This window comes from Triticum aestivum, chromosome 5D (assembly GCF_018294505.1).
Source record: "Triticum aestivum cultivar Chinese Spring chromosome 5D, IWGSC CS RefSeq v2.1, whole genome shotgun sequence".
Taxonomy (NCBI): domain Eukaryota; kingdom Viridiplantae; phylum Streptophyta; class Magnoliopsida; order Poales; family Poaceae; genus Triticum; species Triticum aestivum.
Genome location: NC_057808.1, coordinates 450185649 through 450206389, shown reverse-complemented (window position 1 = coordinate 450206389; position 20741 = coordinate 450185649). Strand labels below are relative to the sequence as shown.

The following is a 20741-nucleotide window of genomic DNA, read 5'->3' as shown; positions in this document are numbered from 1 at the left end:
AAACTAACTGATGCATGAACCTCCGAAAAATAGAATTACCCTCCAAAACTGGTTGACTCATCTTCTGCATAGCAAACTACAGACTTATATGTGTTAATACGATGATTGCATAATTATGCAACTGATGAACTTCTCTAAACCCTTACACCAAACATATTAGTTGTTACCCCCTCCATTTCATAATATAAAACATTATTACAACCGATATACCGACATACCAGTTGTAATAACATCTTCGTATTATGGGACGGAGGGAGTAGTTGTAAAAAAAAAATTCATGCTTGTTGACACTGAACATGTACTATATATATATGGTTATATGATCATGCGATCAAGCACAAGTTGTGCATGTGAAAAAGAAAACCTTTGGGCTCTGATACCATGTTAGCAAACATGCAACTTGAAATCTTTGGTCAGTACATATATACATATATAGGTGGTAAATACACAGGAAACCCCTCATATAACGGGGAGAATATACATGCTACACATGGAACATAATACAACTCTAGCAGAAACAAACAGTCGCACTACACGGACATCAGTTTATTTTGTTTGCAAGCAGCCCTTCTGTTGGAGAGCTCTTCAGCGATGAGCGTCATTTTTGCTTGGTTTGTTCATCTATAGGGCAAATGATTGTATTGGTTAGAGATCCATAACATGTGCATAAAAATTGAACTTTTCATCCGTCGCATCACATGATCATTTATGGCACATCAGTTTGCTAGACGAAAATTGTAAATTATAAAGAATAATAAGTAACAGAAACTATGAATAAAACTATGCTACAGAGCTGGTTCGCTTAAATTGAGACTCATGAGCTAGTTTGTTTAGCTAGTTCCTTACGTGCAGATGTATTTGCTTGCACATGGCAGCTTTAAAGGAATACACAGGACACCTAAGTGTGTGTATCCTAAGTGCCTGCTAGTTAATATTCATCATTATCTATAGTTTAGTAGCAACTGAAAACATATGTATATCTAACTATCGGTTATCGCATTGTAGATCTGTTATTGAATTTCCTACTAGATATCATGGAAGAACAATGGATCGGCTCATTGTGTACATGTCAGCTCCAGTTGACAATCTAATCTTTAACACTTCTCTCTTTTTTCTCTTAGTTACTGTGAACTGCTAGTTCTAAAATAGTATTTCAGTGAGTTTTCTGCTGTAAATCTGCACTTGAGACAACGAACTCATTCGCGTGTTATTTGCGCCTGAGATAATGATATCAAATTACATTGTTATCTTTGTAATGGCGCTATCCTTGAGACCTCCAATTTTTCAAGCAACCAGTTACACTCGCCACTCGGTGTCAAGGAAATGTGAACGTACCGGTCTCTTCATCATCAGATAGGCAATACCACATCTGCAGGAGCAGCCACGCCATGGGGATCACTGTGCAGCCCAAGCCTTCTTGTTAGCCATTCATCCAGCGTGCTGAATCAGAATCTGACTGCGTCGTGCCTGATGCGGAAGGCCCAACACCCCTACTTGGCAACACATTCGACGCAGCTGAGGTAACGCTAGATGTCATAGTCAAACCTCGCGGTGATGTTAGTGGCAGAACTGGATTTGGAGTTGAAGGTACTGGCGACGACAAGCGTGTTGGCTGTGAACTTGATGGCAGTAGTGGAACCTGCTGAATTTGCTGTGAACTTGATGGCCCCAAGAGTGCGGCTAAAGTGGGGTATAAACTTGGGTGCAAACTTGACAGTGATGGGTTCCCTGGGGGAACTGCCTGTGGGCATGATTGTCTTATATTTACTGGAGTCACAGGGGTAGCCCGTGTCCATGCAGACATGCTCTCCAGCTTAGTTGGAAGCTGCTGCTGATTTGCAGATGCCATCGAATGCACCTGTGGAGGCAACCTGCGCCGAAGATGAGGAGCAGGTGCACGTGCACGTGCTAGTTCACTCTGGACTCCAAAGCTTCCCCGTGGCAGAACTGGCGCAAGACTAAAAGTAGTTGACGGTGATCTAACAATGTTGTTAAGTATGGAGGGGCGAGGTCTGACAACTTGCGAAGATGGCGATGATGTTGGTGATGGTCGATCGACCTTTAATGGTTGGACATGTTGTAGTGGACCAGCTGGTGATGATGGTGATGGTCGATCGACCTTTAATGGTTGGACATGTGGTAGTGGACCAGCTGGTGATGATGGTGATGGTCGATCGACCTGTAATGGTTGGATATGATGTGTCAACACTGGTGGTCGACCAGCTGACGACGACGCAGCTGGTGATGCAGTCGATGCCACCGCTGAAGGCCACGGGGAAACTTGCTGAGAGGCCTGGGGTGTCTGGTGATTTGGAGGGCTGTGGGCTCTAGCTGCAAATCAAAGTAATTAGCATTAGCGATAGATATTTGGGAGGATGTTTGGAAATCATGTCAGCATAATCATTTACAGGACATCAAATATGATTGCTTGTAGTCAATACTAAATACCTTGTGCACCAGAAGAAGATATGAATTTAGCCCGAAAATAGTCAGCTATTGACTGGTTGAGGAGAACTTTCTCACATAAATTATCAATTGTCTTTGTTTGCTGAAGATGAGTGGAATCCTGTTCTTGAAGTAACAAATCATACTTTTGTTTGACCTTGTCTATTTCTTGGCTACACTCAGTCCTAAGTTGTGATTTCTGTCCATAAGTGAAAAAATGAGAACAAGATGAATCCAAGAACTAGTGTAAGAAACTCACAACCAAGATAGATATACATGAGCTAGAAGAAATAGCAAACCTTTAGTTCGTTGGTTTTATTAAGCGAGTCAATGTATGACCGTAATCTGTGCAACTCATTTTTCAGTGGTTCATCACCAACAGGTGGATGATTAAACACCATTGATGCCACCATTTTTGCTGAAGAACCAAGTGCAGCCTCGGGTTGATGACTTGGTTGACACTGATCAGAGTGTGTTCTTTCAAGCAGAATACTGGATAGTGGAACCCATGGGTGCATTCCAGATGGCAAACACTGAGATGATGGTACATGATAAAGGCTTGCTTGTTCTACATTTCTCTGTGAGAGCTCAGTTGGCACCATACTTGGTTGTGCAGACTGAATTATCAGATCTGCCTGCGTATAAGCTTCCCTGGATGCTGATGGTTCCATTTCAGGTTGCAAAGTCTGAGCTGGTATCATACCAGAACGGTCTACTTGTTCTGCCTCTCTTTGCAGAAGTTGTGCTGGAGCTGCAATTGGTTGGGCTGACTGCAGTACAAGATTGGCCTCAGCTTCAACTTCCTTGGACATTTGCAAGGAAGCCTGGCTGGGCACAGGAGCCAGAGTCTCTGGTTCTAGGCAAGGTGGATCTGCCTGAGTATTGTCCCCATTGCTGGTGTTAACTTCCATTTCAGCATCTCCTAAATGTTGGTCAGTCTCTCCGGGTAATGGTTGCGAAGCCACACCACTCTGTTGCTCAACATGTTGAGTCCTTCTACGGTCACCACTTGAAGATTCCTGATAAATGTCACAGGTACATAGGATTATAGTACCATAATCGACACTAATAATAAAAACGGTCAAAAGGAATACTAGTGCAACCATAATGTAATGAAGTTCCATGAATACTAGTGCAACCATAATGTAATGGAGTACCATGAACTGAAACATGAAGACCATGTGTTCAACACTGACTCTAATGGAAAGATAAGTGCTGCATCAACTGGGATGTCCACTATTTGGAAGTACGTACAAGTAAATAGGTACACAAAGTCACAGACGCTCACAGATGAGCCTACTAAAATTTCTTGTCCTTTCGATATATTACAAAGAACTTAAATGAGTAATCTACAAACCGTAAAACATGACATAGCATGAAAGGCAACATACTACATACAGTTCCACCTTCTATGCCTAGTGTACTGTACAGCCCATGATGAGCAAGTAACTATGTTCACATTGCCACGTGGAAAGAGCAAAAACTAAATCCTAGATGAGCCTACTAAACAACTCCTTTCCTTTTCGCTATCACAAAGGAGAACTTATATGAAAAATCTACAATCCATGAAACATGACATGAAACTTGAACCGAAGCTTCAATGTGTCGTATAATCTTACATAAATTGACTGCTAATTATGTTGGAAGTTTTCATTGAAAGAAATTAAGCTGACAGTTCCTACATGTGGATAAGCTTATAAAATCAGAATGAAATCACTCCAAAGAACTAGCAAGTCTACTTGATTAATCCACCTTACCTGATTAATAGAATTATCAATTGCAGGACTAGAATTTACTTGGTGTTGAACAGACAGAGATGCCCCTCCTTGCGAGTCGATGCAATCAAAACTATTGCTGGTCCTGTTCTCTGTCAAACCAATACCGTCTGATGCTGGCATTCCCTCATTGTGGATAAGAACTTCAGCAGAACCATTTCTTGCTGCTTCTGCATTGATAACATCAGATGGAATCACACTACGAACCAATGTAACTTCCATCGCTGAGGTTTCATGCAAAGACTGCTGACAGTTTGCCAAAGTTGCTGTATCAACACAGGAGCTAAAGTGGCTGAACTCCTCAATAGCAAAGCCTGAATCTGGTAAATAAATATGTTCATCAAAAGTAAGATCTAATTGGCCAAATTTTGCTTCGTGAAGGAAATTTTCCTTCAACTGTAACTCCTTAGTCCACACCATTGATTGCTGCAAGTCAAGCTTCTCACGCTGGTACCTCATGTGCTTCAGAAACGCATATAATAGCATAGTGAACCATTCAACTATTAGCTTTGTTTGACCACCTCTGTCCTCTGGATCAGCTTGAGACCTACGAAGATGTTCCACAACTATTCTGCATGCTTCTCTCAGTTTGTCCACTCCCTTGTGCCTGTGCATGTCAAACATTGCGACCTCATTTGTTTGTTTATCATGGATATTCTTTTCTCTCAAGGAGAAAACCATGTCAACTAATTTAATTCTTTTCTCTGTGATTCTATTAAGAAGTGCATCCTTTGATAAATGTTGTTTTTCATGAATCTCTGGAACATATAGCACTTCCTTCGCTCCTGGTACGATAGGCTCAATCACTAAGTCATGTGAATCCTCTTGATGTGATTCGTTCCCACCAACAGATGCTGCCTGCTTAGGGATTGATTTGTCACTTCCATATTTAGTTGAGGTCTCCTGCTGGTATGGTGATATGTTCTTTACTGAAATTGATTGATTACTCTTGCTTATTCTGCCTACTCTATGTGAGAACTCCTTCTTTAGGATCCTTAGCTTCTTATAAACCTTCTCAGCAAGAGTTTCACTGCACTCATACTTCAAGTGTTCTACAGCAAGGGCCAGTGATTCTCTATGATCAACCTTATGCCTTGAGAGAGAAGCAGCACGCCAGCACTGAAGTAAAGCATGTAAAGAAGGAAAACATTCATGAAGAACAGCAACATTTAACATTGAACATGTAGTACAAAATTACAGAAGGCTTTTCTCTAACCAGTGCAATGTTGAATGCATGCAGTATGTCCTTCGGCACCTGACTGACTTGGTGATTCTTCAAAGTATACTCAAGAAGTTCCTCACATAAACATTTAACACTCCCCTGCACAACATGCTACAGTTCCATCAAAGAATCCAATCATCTAAAATAGCAAAATGATGACTATATTAAATAATGCGTCTTCAGGAATTTTAACCTCACTGAAATGGTAGGGTGAATCACTTTTTGATAACTTGTCTGTGTATTTATTTGCTACACATAATGTATTGCTGTTCAGAATGCTGCACTCTTCAGTTTAGGCAGAGTTTATGATTGTTGATCAATTACAAACAACCTAACATTATACTTGTCTTCGGGATGTATTTGGTTCTTAGTATCGTTCTTACAGAACTTTCAATACTACCAATTAGGTTACTACTTCTGACCAAAAGAATATATTAAAACACTAGCAACTCTGGCAGAATCAGCAAAACGGCCCGATCGCCATAATAACCACCTATGGTGTTCGGGGCCAAAAAAAGGGGTCTAAAAGAGTCGCCATATCGCCCTCGGCCTCCATGGTTTTCGGAGCGTGCTCCAAATAGTAGGGCGTAGCCTCCATATTTGGAGGCTGCACGGGGCTGCTTTGGAGCACGCTCTATATCCAACCGCCTGCATGGGAGGGAAGTTTCACCTCTCTCCTCGTCCTCCTGCGTGGCCTCCCCCCCCCACATTTCCCACCACTCGCTGCTATAGAAAGGCTGGCGCCTCCCCATCCCAGCTCATCTCCCTGCCGCCCACAGCTCCACTTCCCTCCTCGTCCTCACCAAACCGCTTCGCCCAAGGCCAGACTGGCTGCCACTCACGGAGGAGGCACGGCAGCTGGACGAGGAGGACGCGCAGGAGGAGGCTGCCCTCATTGCAGAGGAGTGGGATCGCCGGGAAGAGCTCCCACGGCCGGTTTCCCGCCGGTCCCTCACTGTTAGGGCGGCTTGGGATGCCCACCAGGCTGCCGCCTCTGGCATAGGCGGGCCGCGGCAGAGAGGGAGCACGCCTTCTGGGCCAACTTCAAGGTGGCGTGGGCAGCAGCACAGGAGATGGACACTGAGAAGGAGCGCGCCATCTGGGACCATTCCCCAAAAGTCTGAACTGGTGGAGAAGGGCGGGCAATATATTTCAACACAAACATCAAGGGAACAATGAAGTCGTTACATTCAGCATACCGGTAGTTCAAATAATTCATATAACTTTGAGAGCTCTGGCTTCAATTGGATGTGAAGACTTTTTTGTGTGTCCTGAAGATTTTCCACCCCTACAAAATGGACTCTGTTAGAACAGTGCATTATTCGCGCCAAAAACAGAGCCGGTATTACAGTAGTATACCTTGTTCCTGCCATGTGTCGTCAACTGATGTTTGATGAGAACTAGATGCTGTATTAGTTCCAGGCAATATTGAGTCCTTGTCTTCGCCAGCTAAAACATTTGCAGATGAATCCAAGATTCCAGCAATTTTTCGGTGAGAACTAGATGTCGTATTAGTTTCACGCAATATTGAGTCCTTGTCTTCACCAGCTAAAACATTTGCAGATGAATCCAAGATTCCAGCAATTTTTCTACGTTTGGTACTGGCTTCATCAGCCTCATCGGCAGGAATTTTCCCATCTTCCATGTTTTGTATCTTTCTACGGCTTCTTTGTGCCTGCTCAGTTATATACTGCCAACGAGGAGACTTCTGATCTAGCAAATCTACCCAGAACTTTGGCAGATCACTATCAGGTGCAGAGATCCCCTCCCTCTCACCTACTACAAGACTATCTCTAGAATAAAAAGGTCCACTCAGATGAGCTTGTGATATGGCAGCATTGCTCATCTTAGTGCTGGGATCATCTTTCGTGGATAACTTCTTTAAGTCCAAAAGTACTTTATCCATGAACAGTTTCTCAGCATCAGAATCCTTGTGTAAACATGCATAATTTTTTAGCCCTTCGAGTCTACTGAAGAGAAATGATGCACCCCAGCTAAGCAGAGAATGGCTCAGGATAGGCCTTATATTCTGGACAGTGCTGTCAAGAATATGATCATGCTTTGCAAGTATAAGAGCCTTTTCCTCCACTGTACAAGACGAATACAAACGAAAAATGGGCACACACTCGGATTGTGACTCTATGCTGATCTTCTGGAGGACTCTCAAGTCATTTGTGGGATTCCAATCACTACAATATATGATGATGACATCAACTGATAATAGTTTAATGCTTGGGACACACGCACGACTATCAATCAAGAAAATAAACCGGCCCTTAGTCGTGTCATTGAACATACTCATTGCACCCTGTTTCTTTCGTACATTGAGATCACGCTCCACGCGTTCATATGACTCAAACCCGAATCTTTGATGGACAAAGTCATCTAAAATGTCACCCATTGGATTGCCAGCCTCACCACAAGACTGCACATAGAAGAAAGTAACATTATATTGCACTGTTAAGCTTGGGAAACCTTTAAAAAATATCATGATATTTGATTCTAACAATGATGAATCAGAAACTACCCAAACAATGAGCTTAATAAGGGATATATCATATACCCTTCAGGAATTAAAAAGTGCAGAAGGTACTTAAAAAGTAACATTGTGCATTTTGGAAAAATGTGGCAACATCTTTTTTTAACAGACGCCACACGATGCTAGCACATGTGCTTGCAAAATGTTGTTTCTAAAGTGAACCATATGTTCATTGTACAGCCCGGAGAAAGAGCAAGAAAACGGATGCGCTAACGCGCAACGGCTTTCGCGCTGAGTTATATCCCTTCCCCGTCCCATCGAGAAAGAGAATTAACGAGTCCTGTTATCGTTCTTAATTCGATAGCCACGGGACAGCCGTTTTCTCGTCTCTCAGCCTTTCTTATACCTGCACTGACCTCCCATTTTAATAAGATAGGGATTCGAGATATCAGCATTTTCACAGGTGCATTTTTAGGTATTAAAAAAAAAACCATCCTAGTGGATCCGTGTGGTAAGGAAAAACTAAAAAAAGATTAAATAGAATCAGATGCATGTCATTCATGTAGACAACATTGGGGGGGGGGGGGGCTCAAGTAAGAACACAAGACTGAGAAAGACGCTGGCTACAAGGGAGCAAGAGAGTCAGCCCAGACCCTGAGAAGGGCCGGAGAATGCCTCCTTAAATGTAAAGGATTGAACATGTACTTCTTTGTTTCCAGATATAAGCCAGCAGGCCATGACAAAGATGCCCAAAAATCTATTTCAAAAAACCAGCAGTACGATAGTGCAGCATGTCTTCGATACCGTTTCTCTGCTGGTCCGCCGTACTGAATGCTAAGCTTGTTCCAACAGCTGACATCAAACAGGCATCTGAAGGACAGATGGATGCTGCTTTTCTACTGTTCGTTGCTGCAAAGTACACAAGAGTTATCACTGGAGACAGTGAAGTGCCGCCGTGCTATAATTTCTTTGGTGTCAATACTCCATGCTGCGGAATTCTTATGTGCATAACTGTACTAAAGTGAAACATCACTAGTCTTTCTGCAGCTCTTGATTTTGCGACTGAGGAAAGTGATACCCAGATGTTATTACTAACAATTTGACAAAATGTACCAAAGAGCAAAGACAGCTTGAAACTTCTCGTCGTATGACAAGTTGATAACACTTGTGCATAACATTGACAAATAAGTAAAGGAAATCATCACTGCTTCAGTTGCCAAAAATAAAATAATGCGTGCTTTCCGGAAATAAAAAATATTAATCCGTGCCAACTCTTTGGATACAAGTACTAGTAATGGATCACACATAACAGGCATTACTACATAAATAGGGCCAAAATTAAATAATAGAAGTAAGAGATTATCTGAGGAATGGTAACACAAAACGCTCACCTGGGAAAGGATAAGAACTCTCTGCCCTTTTTTCCAGATTTCTTGGAGCATTTTGTCAAGAAGCAGTAGCTTGCCACTTGCACTCACTCCAATATCTAGGATATCAGTTACTGGGTGTCCCTTGGTAAGTAATAAATGCAACGTTTTATCTACTAGATAAGGGTGGTCACAGCACTGTTGCATGATAAGATCATTAAAGACAGTTAGCTATGCACAATGAGGGCCATTGCAGATTCCATCTAACTCCCTACTATGAAAAAAGGTGTCATGCATGCTCAGAAATTTTAATAGCTAACCTTCCGGAGGGATACAAGAATGTTGCGAAGAGCACCAACACTGTCAGTTTTTGAATGTGATCGAAGCGCTGGTGAGTTTGAAAGTAAGGTATAACAGTAGACTTCTAGTTGCACTCGTGAAAGGCGAGCAGGAACCCAATACTCCACAAATTTTGATGAATCCGCTTTCTGGCCCATTGCAACATTAAGTGCTAGCTCTGAACAGTCATCAGTTGGGTCTGTAGCATCCATTGCAGGATTGCTTGAGCACAGATCAGCAGTCATATGTGCCTGTACAGGACTTGATAATGTAACCAAGTCCTTTGATACAGATGGTAGGATGATAAGAGAAAGAAAAGCTACATTGCAAATAACAAGCCAACATACTGAAGCAACAACGATGTTACAAAAAAAATCAAGCATATGCTTAATAGAAATTCAGGTTGCTAAAAGGGAACTATACAAAGTATCCCGTCAGGTGAACGCTGAGTCCTGCATAAGTTGTACTCCCTCCGTAAACAAATATAAGAGCGTTTAGATCACTACTTTAGTGATCTAAACGCTCTTATATTTCTTTACAGAGGGAGTACTTAAGTAAGAACCTCATGACATTATATGAGATAATTCAGGTGCAAATAAATAATTTTTTGATGTATTACTGAATATGTGTTCAGTTATTTACTTCTATTTTGCTACTCGAGACTTACGACCTATAAAGGATGAAGGAAAATAACAATGATACTTACAGTAATGCTTTGTAATAATTTAAGGTCAAGAGTTGTAATAATTTAAGCCCAAGAGGTGATATATGATCTAGGAGCAATCAAAGAACGTACTATTAATCTATTACCAAAATATGTTACTTAATTCTATTTTGCTACTCCAGGGTTAAGACCTACAAAGGATGAAGGCAGAGAGGACTGGTACTTACAGCAAGGCCTTGATTTCATAAAGAGTAGAATCAAAAAAACTGACAACTCAAAAGAATAGAAGATAGTTGAGCAAACCTCTGAAATGGGAGCAGATTTTTCAACATCAGTTTTCAACCCATCTGTCTCCAATATCACCTCGGGAGCTTCACACTGGCCAGAAGTATAGCCTTCCCAAAATTTATCGACGCGTTGACTTAAATATGCCTGCTTATCTTCTTCAGATTTTTCAACATCAGATTTCAACCCATCTGTCTCCAATATCACCTTGGGAACTTCACACAGGCCAGAAGTATAGCCTTCCAAAAATTTATTGGCGACTTGACTTAAATGTGCCTGGTTATCTTCTTCATGTGCGCCACTTTCTTCATACCTCAAAACACAGCCATTGTCTTCTGCGTGCACCTTGGAAGCATTTCCCTCATAGGCTTTGAAAGTAGCAGCAGAGAATACATCACCAAAGGAAAATTAAAAGGGGCGAAGGCATTAGGATGAAAAGAATTGATATGCCAAAATTTTGTTGATAACAAGCTATACAAGCCTATTAAAATGTTACGTTAATTATTTCAACAAAAGTGCTTTGCATGGAACGTCTTGCATTGTTTTTAGAGCATGCAGCAAGCTAGTAACACTTCATCCTGACCAAATCTGTCACAAGAACACTTTAAGCTTTACGCCTTCAGCTATCTAAGATGAACCTACATCATATGCAGCAAAAAGCAAAGTCTTGGAAATGGCTATTTAGAACAAACAGGTCAATCGTGATAATGAAACAGGCAAACTAAACTGTGACTATCATCCCAGTTAATTGGAAAAGCAAAACATGAGCTCAAAGTCACAGGGAAATCAAGTACCAGGGGATTTTTCATATTCTTCAGAAGATGTCTTGAAGGGATTTGTATAGCTCTGTGCGGTTAGCCTTTTCTGCTTCTTCAATGGCATAGTACCACTCTCGGAAGCATCATTCTTTGTTGAGTTATGTTCATCAATTTCTCCTTTTACGGTTTTGTCGGGAGTAGCCACTGGACTAGAAACTCCATTTGAATCATTTGAATCAGTAGAAGCTGAAACAGTACTTTTCTTTACTCTGTCGGACGTTCTTGGGGTACTAGCTTTCCTCGTCGACCCTTTTAGCTTCCTTGCTGACGTTTTCGGGGTACCAGGTGTGCTGGGGTTGCTCCTGCCCCTAATAGATTTCTGCGAAACAGGTGTAGAGGCAGAACTGGTGGTCAAAATGGGATTCTTTCCTTTTGTTTCTCGCTTCGACCTCCTGAGGTTTGGCTTCTGCTCATCGCTTGTTTCACGTGTGGACAAGCTTCTAGACTCCCTTCCACTGGCAGACGAGGTGGAGGTCGTTGCAGACATGGGGTCTTTTGCATTGGTGGCGGCGCTGCCTTTCCTTGCACTGGTGCCCCCTGCTCCCTCATTGTTCGCCCCTCCTGACCGGGTATTGGCCATCCGCTTCCGCAGAATCAACGCACTAGGCAGGGCACCTAGAATAACGCAATCAGAAGCAGAGGGGGGGGGGGGTCAGATATTTGGTCAAGGAGCACGGTATCAAACAGAGAATTTGTTTAATTTTGCGATGCGTAAGCAGTGCGACTTGGGTCGTGTATGGTTAGGCTGTGGATTTTCTGAAAGCAGCTGCGGGAGATGTGCTGTGGAAAAGCTGTGCAGGCTGTGTGCTGTGAGAAAGCTGTAAAACCATTTGGCAAACCAGCTGTCTGAAATGTGGCTGTGGGGTAAATTTCTGAAATACCCGCAAAAGCTGAAAGATTGGTTGCATACTATTTAATGAGAAGAACAATATTAGAGGTTGACTTAGTTTATAAATACAGCTATTCGACAAATTACCTAGTTAATTATTCAATGGAATTTTCGAGTCATTGCATATGAATGAGAATGAAAATTTTCCTATAAGAACACTAATACAAACATAATTGACTAATTATGCGGCTATGTTGATCATTATGGAATTTCGGCATATCAAAGGAGCATTCTCATGGATCAATGCATCAGTACGTTGAGCACACAAATGGAAACAGAAAACAAACTCGCACAAAATTCTGTAGCAACAAACCCAAATGTTTTGCAGGACCTCGTATTGCACATGACCAGCAACTAGACTGCATGGCAACAGCACAAGTCTGAGAACAGCCAGGGGTGCACAGGGACATCAAATGGCTACCTAGGCCATGTACAGCACACAAAAGAAATGCTTTTTTTTACCTCAGAGTCGAACTGCTACGGAGCCGTCCGTCGTGGTCGAGCCGGCCGGCACAGGGAGGCCGAGCGAAAGAAGAGAGACGGCGAAGGCGGTGCGGGGGTGGAGCTCCTGCGGCGGCCCGTCGTCTTGGTCGAGCTCCTGCGGCGGCCGGTCACTGTGGTCGAGGTGGACGGGGGTGGCCGCGGAGCGGAGGAGAGGAGGCCGGAGCGAATGGAGGTGGATGAGGGGGTGGAGGCGGCCGACGGCGGTCTTGCGGCGGCCCGCCGGCGGCGACGTGGGGGCGCGCCGGTGGCCAGCCGCTGGACGGCGGACGAGAACCCTAGAAATGGGGACTGCGTCTGCGTTGACTATTGCGTGGACGCTGGACGGGGACGGGGCCTGCCGGACTGGGCACCGATTAGGATTTTCACAGTGGCAAACATGGGTAATTTCGTCATAACTCTGGGGCCAAAGACGGGTGGCCTGGCCACGCAGCCAAATGATGACGGAGCAGGGACACCCACCCCTCAACTAGTAGTATATCTCGAGGCCATCAGGGTTAAGTCCTAAATTTAACACTGATACTCGTATTTTTTATTTATTTCAGATTTTTCGATGATGTTTGTTCAGTTGAAGGAGATGTTCCATCGATTATGAGGCGTCTATGATGACTTCATCAATCTTAACATGCTATGTGTTTCAGTCTCTCGGAGATGCTCATAAGGTGGATGCGTGCGATTATATATATAGGATGAGTGCATGCTCACTTGTATGTAAACAACTTCAATTACATTGTACTAGAAAAACTCTCTCCTGCTGAATTTAATAGAGGTAGGCCCTTTCATCCTCTATTACGCCTATAATAAAATTTAAGTAACCCTTTTAGAGATGTAGCATTACTCCCCATACATCAAATCATCGAGGGCGCACGGCTTCTTTCACATGTACCTTTGGGTTTTTTTTCTGTGTGTTGCGATATTATGAAATACAAGTATAATTTACTTCAGACTCCCTATACTGACCGCAAGGACGGGCCGATCAGTGATCGGTCATGTTTGTTCGACCTAACTGGTCTTCTCAAAAGGCCCCTATACGCTGAACTAATCGGCACTCCTGCCCATATATGGGTGGATATGCAAGGCCCAGACGCACCCATTATGTCAGCTCGGCCCACCCTAGCCCTCACGAACCCCATTCTATCCCACAAATATCCACACCCATTTCTTAGAAAAATATCCACACCCAGATCAAACCCTAGCTTCACTCTCTCACTTCCGCTCCACTCTCTGTCTCTTCCCCTTCCCTCTCCCCACAATGTTTGGCAGTGGCGTCGGCGTGGGATCCGACAGCGAGGACGATCCCATCGACTGGGACGCCCTCGTTCGGGAGGCGGAGGCAGACAACGATGAGCAGCTGGTCCTCTGCATCGTGTTGTAGCGCTATGAAGGAAATATGCCCTAGAGGCAATAATAAAATTGTTATTTTATATTCACTTATTCGTGATAAAGGTTTATTATTCATGCTATAATTGTATTGATCGAAAACCTAAATACATGTGTGAATACATAAATAAATACCGTGTCCCTAGTAAGCCTCTACTAGACTAGCTCGTTGATCAAAGATGGTTAAGGTTTCCTAACCATGGACATGAGTTGTCATTTGATTACGGGATCACATCAAGACCCATCTGTTAGCTTAGCATAATGATCGTTCAGTTTTATTGCTATTGCTTTCTTCATGTCAAATACATATTCCTTCGACTATGAGATTATGCAACTCCCGGATGCCGGAGGAATACCTTGTGTGCTATCAAATGTCACAACGTAACTGTGTGATCATAAAGATGCTCTACAGGAATCTTCGAAGGTGTTTGTTGAGTTGGCATAGATCGAGATTAGGATTTGTCACTCAGAGTATTGGAGAGGTATCTCTGGCCCTCTCGGTAATACACATCATAAGCTTGCAAGCAAATGACTAAGGAGTTAGTCACAAGGTGATGTATTACGGAACGAGTAAAGAGACTTGCCGGTAACGAGATGGAACTAGGTATGAAGATACCGACGATTGAATCTCGGGTAACATACTGATGGACAAAGGGAATTACGTATGTTGTCATAACGGTTCGATCGATAAAGATCTTCGTAAATATGTAGGAGCCAATATGGGCATCCAGGTTCCGCTATTGTTTATTGATCGGAGAGGTGTCTCACTCATGTCTACATAGTTCTCGAACCCGTAGGGTCCGCACGCCTAACGTTCGTTGATGATATAGTGTTATATGAGTTATATGTTTTGGTGACCGAATGTTGTTCGGAGTCCCGGATGAGATCACGGACATTTCGAGGAGTCTTGAAATGGTCAAGAGGTAAAAATTGATATATAGGACGATGATATTTGGACACCGAAAGTGTTTCGGGATGTACCGGGAAGGAATCGGGTCACTGGAAGGGGTTCCAGGCACCCCTCCCCCCCCCCCCCGACAAGATATGGGCCTTATGGGCCAAAGGAGGGGACAAACCAGCCCACAAAGGGGGCTGGTGCGCCCCCTCCCTTGTTTGGCCAACCCTAGGGAAGGAAAAGGGGGAGGGCTAGCCCCTCCTGTCTTTCCCTCTCATGGGAGAAACGAAAAGGGGGGCGCCAGGTGGAGGACGTCACCGAGCTGAATGTGTGCTGAACGCGGAGGTGCCATACGTTCGGTACTCGATCAGTTGGATCGTGAAGAAAGTTCAACTACATCAACCGCGTTGTGAAACGCTTCCGCTTACGGTCTACGAGGATACATAGACACACTCTCCCCCTCGTTGCTATGCATCTCCATGGATAGATCATTGCGTGTGCGTAGAATTTTTTTTGTTTTCCATGCAACGTTCCCCGACACGCTCATGAGTCGACGATGTCGGCAGCTCAGGCTCTGCTCTGTCCCCTGTCGACCAGCGTTGCAACGCGGACGCTAGTGCCGACCCATCTTGCATCACATGCAGCTTCCACTACTAGGAAAAGGGCTATAGATAATATTGACATTAATGGCGCACCACACATGTGGTGCGCCACTACTATATACTAATGGCGCACCATGTGTTGGTGCGCCATTATTAACTTGGCCCAAAAAATCCACCGAATGCACCCCCCATGGACCGCCTTTTCAGTTTTAAAAAAATAAAAGAAAATGATGGAAATGTCAAAAAAAATAAAAGAAAATAAGTTTCCCATGTGATATGTGGTCTACTTGTTGGGAAAATTTACAAATATGAATTTCGACTTTATTTGCAAAATCTCTCTGGAATTTGTAAAATGGGCATAACTTTTGCAACCGACCTCGGATTAAAAAGTTTTTTAGATGAAAATCATCTACTCGAAAAGTTACATCCGAATTTAACTGGGGGAACCCCGTTAAACATTTTCAAAATCCTCAAAAATCTAACAGAAAAAAGTTACGGGGCTTTTAAGATCTAGAGGGGAAAAAATGGAAAACATTTCAAACTTACTAGTGGCGCACCATTTGCTAGGTGCGCCACTAGTAACAGAAAAAAAAATTTGGTTTCAAACTTTTTTTTTGATTTTTTTTCAAAAAATGATACGTAATATGACCGGGAAGTTTGAAATATTTTTCAAAATTTCATCATACTCATGAACATGAACAAAGTCCTAGACATCAACAAGGTTTAATAGGATTGATATGATAGATATATCAACAAGTGCCTGTTAAGTGAGGTGGTGCTGGGGTTGGATAGAACTGCGAAGTTAAGCGTGCTTGGGCTGGAGTAGTGTGAGGATGGGTGACCTTCCGGGAAATTTGACCACTTAGTGCGATTTGACTTGAGATTAAGCATATTGACCCGAGATTAAGCCATAGTGACCCGAGATTAAGAAAAAAAATAAAAAATTGAAAAAAAAATCTGAATTTTTTTTGAAAAAAATGTTAGTAATGGCGCACTTCTATGTGGTGCGCCATTACTATCTGAGTGCGCCATTAGTATTAAATTCTAATGGCGTCATGCTAGTGGCGCACCTGTAGTGCGCCATTAGTAGCCAAAACAGGTGCGCTACTAGCAGGCCTTTTCGTAGTAGTGTTCGCGTGCTCGGCCCACTCCACTCCGCTCGCTCGACGCACTCCTACCCCTCCGACGACTGCTCCTCATGGGCATCTGTGGGTGCTCATCCCCGCGTCGCCAACGCCATTGACGTGGATGCTCGAATCGGAGGCATACGCCATCCACCGCGAGAGGCAGCGGGCCAGCTAGGGAGAGGGCATCGGGGGCGACCGCATCTTCCTCCCTCCAGCACGTGTGGATTGCTGGCGGCGCCCAATGTGGGGGAGCAACTCCTTATGACCGTCTTCCATCGCTCGCTGACAACGGCAGAGAGGGATGCCCACCGCCTCCGACGAAAGAACGCGAAGGCGCTCCGGCTCGGCATCGAGCAGTCGGATCGTCAAGCGAAGGAGAAGGCAACGGCGACAGTGAAAGTTGTCCAGCTGGCGAAGCAGCACAACCGTGGCATCCGGAGGATGGGCGGCTACATCTCATCCTCCTCTGACAACTCCGACGTCACAGATGGCTCCGATGACCCCCTCTAGCCGTTGACGCCTACACGAGGGTTACAGCCCCTCCAATGACAGCAAGGGAAAAGGACCGGTGAGGAAGTGGCGAATTCATTGGCCCTCTCCGTCTCCATTCACATATCTAGCAATTTTAGTTTAAATCTCTATTCAATTTGCAAGCTGAATTGTGATGTTTAAGCTGTGTATTTTGGTCCAGATTAACTGCCTATTTGTTCTATGTCCGTCTGTTCTATGTTCCGAAATTTCGTGGGTGTGGGTATTTGAGGATTGACCCGTCACTATTTGTGGACACGCTCAGGCGCGTCTGCGAACGTATTTGAGGTCACATTAGCTATGTCTTGCTGTAGACGCTTTTCTAAAATTATTTAGAGTAATTGAGTTCATTTGATTGTGCATGTTGCGGGTGTTTTTGTTGGGGACGCGGTAATTTCAAAAAAATTCCTACGCACATGCAAGATCCATCTAGGTGATGCATAGCAACGAGAGAAGAGAGTGTTGTCTACGTACCCTCGTAGACCGAAAGCGGAAGCGTCAAGTGACGCGGTTGATGTAGTCGAATGTCTTCGCGATCCAACCGATCCTAGTACCGAAAGTACGGCACCTCCGCGATCTGCACATGTTCAGCTCGGTGACGTCCCACGAACTCTCGATCCAGCTGAGTGTCGAGGGAGAGCTTCGTCAGCACGACGGCGTGACGACGGTGTTCATGAAGTTACCGACGCAGGGCTTCGCCTAAGCACTACAACGATATGACCGAGGTGGAATATGTGGAGGGGGGCACCGCACACAGCTAAGACAATGATCGACTTGTGTGCCTATGGGGTGCCCCCTCCCCCGTATATAAAGGAGGGGAGGAGGGGGCCGGCCGACCCCCATGGTGCGCCCCAAGGGGGGATTCCTACTCCTACTAGGAGTAGGTTTCTGTTGGAGATCGTTGCAGAATTTTAAAATTTTCTACGCATCACCAAGATCCATCTATGGAGTTTACTAGCAACGAGGGTAAAGGAGTGCATCTACATACCCTTGTAGATCGCGAGCGGAAGCGTTCAAGTGAACGGGGTTGATGGAGTCGTACTCGTCGTGATCCAAATCACCGATGACCGAGCGTTCAACACACGTACGGAACAGTGACGTCTCCTCCTTCTTGATCCAGCAAGGGGGAAGGAGAGGTTGATGGAGATCCAGCAGCACGACGACGTGGTGGTGGAAGTAGCGGGGATCCCGGCAGGGCTTCGCCAAGCGCAAGCGGGAGAGAGAGGTGTCACGGGAGGGAGAGGGAGGCGCCAGGGGCTAGGGTACAGCAGCCCTCCCTCCCCCCTTTATATTGGCCTCCTGGGGGGCGCCGGCCCTGGGATCCCATCTATGAGGGGGGGGGGGCGGCGGCCAAGGGGGGGGGGAACCCCCCCCCCCAAGTCAGGTGGGGCGCCCCCCACCCCCAGGGTTTCCAACCCTAGGCGCAGGGGGAGGCCCATGGGGGGCGCACCAGCCCACTAGGGGCTGGTTCCCCTCCCACTTCAGCCCATGGGGCCCTCCGGGATAGGTGGCCCCACCCGGTGGACCCCCTGGACCCTTCCGGTGGACACCCATAGAGTTCTGGTGTTGATCATGTTTTGCTCTAGGGAGAGGTTTAGTCAACGGATCTGCTACATTCAGGTCCGTATGTACTTTACAAATATCTATGTCTCCATTTTGAACACTTTCACGAATGGAGTTGAAGCGACGCTTGATATGCCTGGTCTTCCTGTGAAACCTGGGCTCCTTGGCAAGGGCAATAGCTCCAGTGTTGTCACAGAAGAGAGTCATCGGGCCCGACGCATTGGGAATCACCCCTAGGTCGGTAATGAACTCCTTCATCCAGATTGCTTCTTGCGCTGCCTCTGAGGCCGCCATGTACTCCGCTTCACATGTAGATCCCGCCACGACGCTTTGCTTGCAACTGCACCAGCTTACTGCCCCTCCATTCAAAACATACACGTATCCGGTTTGTGACTTCGAGTCATCCAGATCTGTGTTGAAGCTAGCGTCGACGTAACCCTTTACGACGAGCTCTTCGTCACCTCCATAAACGAGAAACATATCCTTAGTCCTCTTCAGGTACTTCAGGATATTCTTGACCGCTGTCCAGTGTTCCATGCCGGGATTACTTTGGTACCTTCCTACCAAACTTACGGCAAGGTTTACATCAGGTCTGGTACACAGCATGGCATACATAATAGACCCTATGGTCGAGGCATAGGGGATGACACTCATCTTTTCTCTATCTTCTGCCGTGGTCGGGCATTGAGCCGTGCTCAATTGCACACCTTGCAATACAGGCAAGAACCCCTTCTTGGACTGATCCATATTGAACTTCTTCAATATCTTGTCAAGGTACGTACTCTGTGAAAGACCAATGAGGCGTCTTGATCTATCTCTATAGATCCTGATGCCTAATATATAAGCAGCTTCTCCAAGGTCCTTCATTAAAACACTTATTCAAATAGGACTTTATACTTTCCAAGAATTCTATATCATTTCCCATCAATAGTATGTCATCCACATATAATAAGAGAAATGCTACAGAGCTCCCACTCACTTTCTTGTAAACTCAGGCTTCTCCATATGTCTGTGTAAACCCAAACGCTTTGATCATCTCATCAAAACGAATGTTCCAACTCCGAGATGCTTGCACCAGCCCATAGATGGAGCGCTGGAGCTTGCATACCTTGTTAGCATTCTTAGGATCGACAAAACCTTCCGGCTGCATCATATACAATTCTTCCTTAAGAAAGCCGTTAAGGAATGCCGTTTTGGCGTCCATTTGCCATATCTCATAATCATAGAATGCGGCAATTGCTAACATGATTTGGACGGACTTCAGCTTCGCTACGGGTGAGAAAGTCTCATCGTAGTCAACCCCTTGAACTTGTCGATAACCCTTAGCGACAAGTCGAGCCTTATAGATGGTCACATTACCATCCGCGTATGTCTTCTTCTTAAAGATCCATTTATTTTCTATGGCTCGCCGATCATCGGGCAAGTCAGTCAAAGTCCATACTTCGTTTTCATACATGGATCCTATTTCGGATTTCATGGCTTCTAGCCATTTGTCGGAATCCGGGCCCGCCATCGCTTCTTCATAGTTCGAAGGTTCACCGTTGTCTAACAACATGATTTCCAGGACAAGGTTGCCGTACCACTCTGGTGCGGAACGTGTCCTTGTGGACCTTCGAAGTTCAGCAGTAACTTGGTCCGAAGCTTCATGATCATCATCATTAACTTCCTCCCCAGTCGGTGTAGGAACCACAGGAACATCTTACCGCGCTGCGCTACTTTCCAGTTCGGAAGGGGCGACTATCACCTCATCAAGTTCCACTTTCCTCCCACTTAATTCTTTCGAGAGAAACTCTTTCTCCATAAAGGACCCATTCTTGGCAACAAAGATCTTGCCTTCGGATCTGAGGTAGAAGGTATACCCA

At 44.8% G+C, this 20741-nt stretch overlaps 1 protein-coding gene across 5 annotated transcripts; it reads right to left on the bottom strand.

Moving 5' to 3' along the window:
* Window positions 1-284: 284 nt before the first annotated feature.
* On the bottom strand, window positions 285-13125 carry LOC123122646 (uncharacterized). 5 transcript variants are annotated; one of them, XM_044542936.1, is made up of 13 exons: window positions 12746-13125; window positions 11371-12009; window positions 10595-10944; window positions 9609-9878; window positions 9313-9486; window positions 6802-7867; window positions 6642-6730; window positions 5437-5541; window positions 4203-5339; window positions 2745-3464; window positions 2449-2644; window positions 1336-2331; window positions 285-621 (listed from the first exon to the last, which is right to left on the bottom strand). In XM_044542936.1, the coding sequence occupies exons 2-12, from the start codon at window positions 11972-11974 to the stop codon at window positions 1421-1423; spliced, it is 5622 nt and encodes a 1873-aa protein (XP_044398871.1). In that variant the 5' UTR covers window positions 11975-12009; window positions 12746-13125; the 3' UTR covers window positions 285-621; window positions 1336-1420. The 5 variants fall into 5 exon arrangements, with proteins under 5 accessions (XP_044398871.1, XP_044398867.1, XP_044398869.1 ...); XM_044542932.1 differs by having other exon boundaries at window positions 9609-9908; window positions 12746-13124; XM_044542934.1 differs by lacking the exon at window positions 12746-13125 and adding an exon at window positions 12597-12617 and having other exon boundaries at window positions 9609-9908.
* Between the last annotated feature and the right edge of the window lie 7616 nt (window positions 13126-20741).

Coding starts and splice junctions, on each gene's coding strand:
- LOC123122646 (XM_044542935.1), bottom strand. CDS start 11,974: ATGGCCAATACCCGGTCAGGAGGGGCGAACAATGAGGGAGCAGGGGGC. Junction 7,868..9,312: donor GAGTTCTTATCCTTTCCCAG/GTGAGCGTTTTG, acceptor TTCTATGTGCAG/TCTTGTGGTGAGGCTGGCAA. Junction 2,645..2,744: donor ATAAAACCAACGAACTAAAG/GTTTGCTATTTC, acceptor ACTTATGGACAG/AAATCACAACTTAGGACTGA.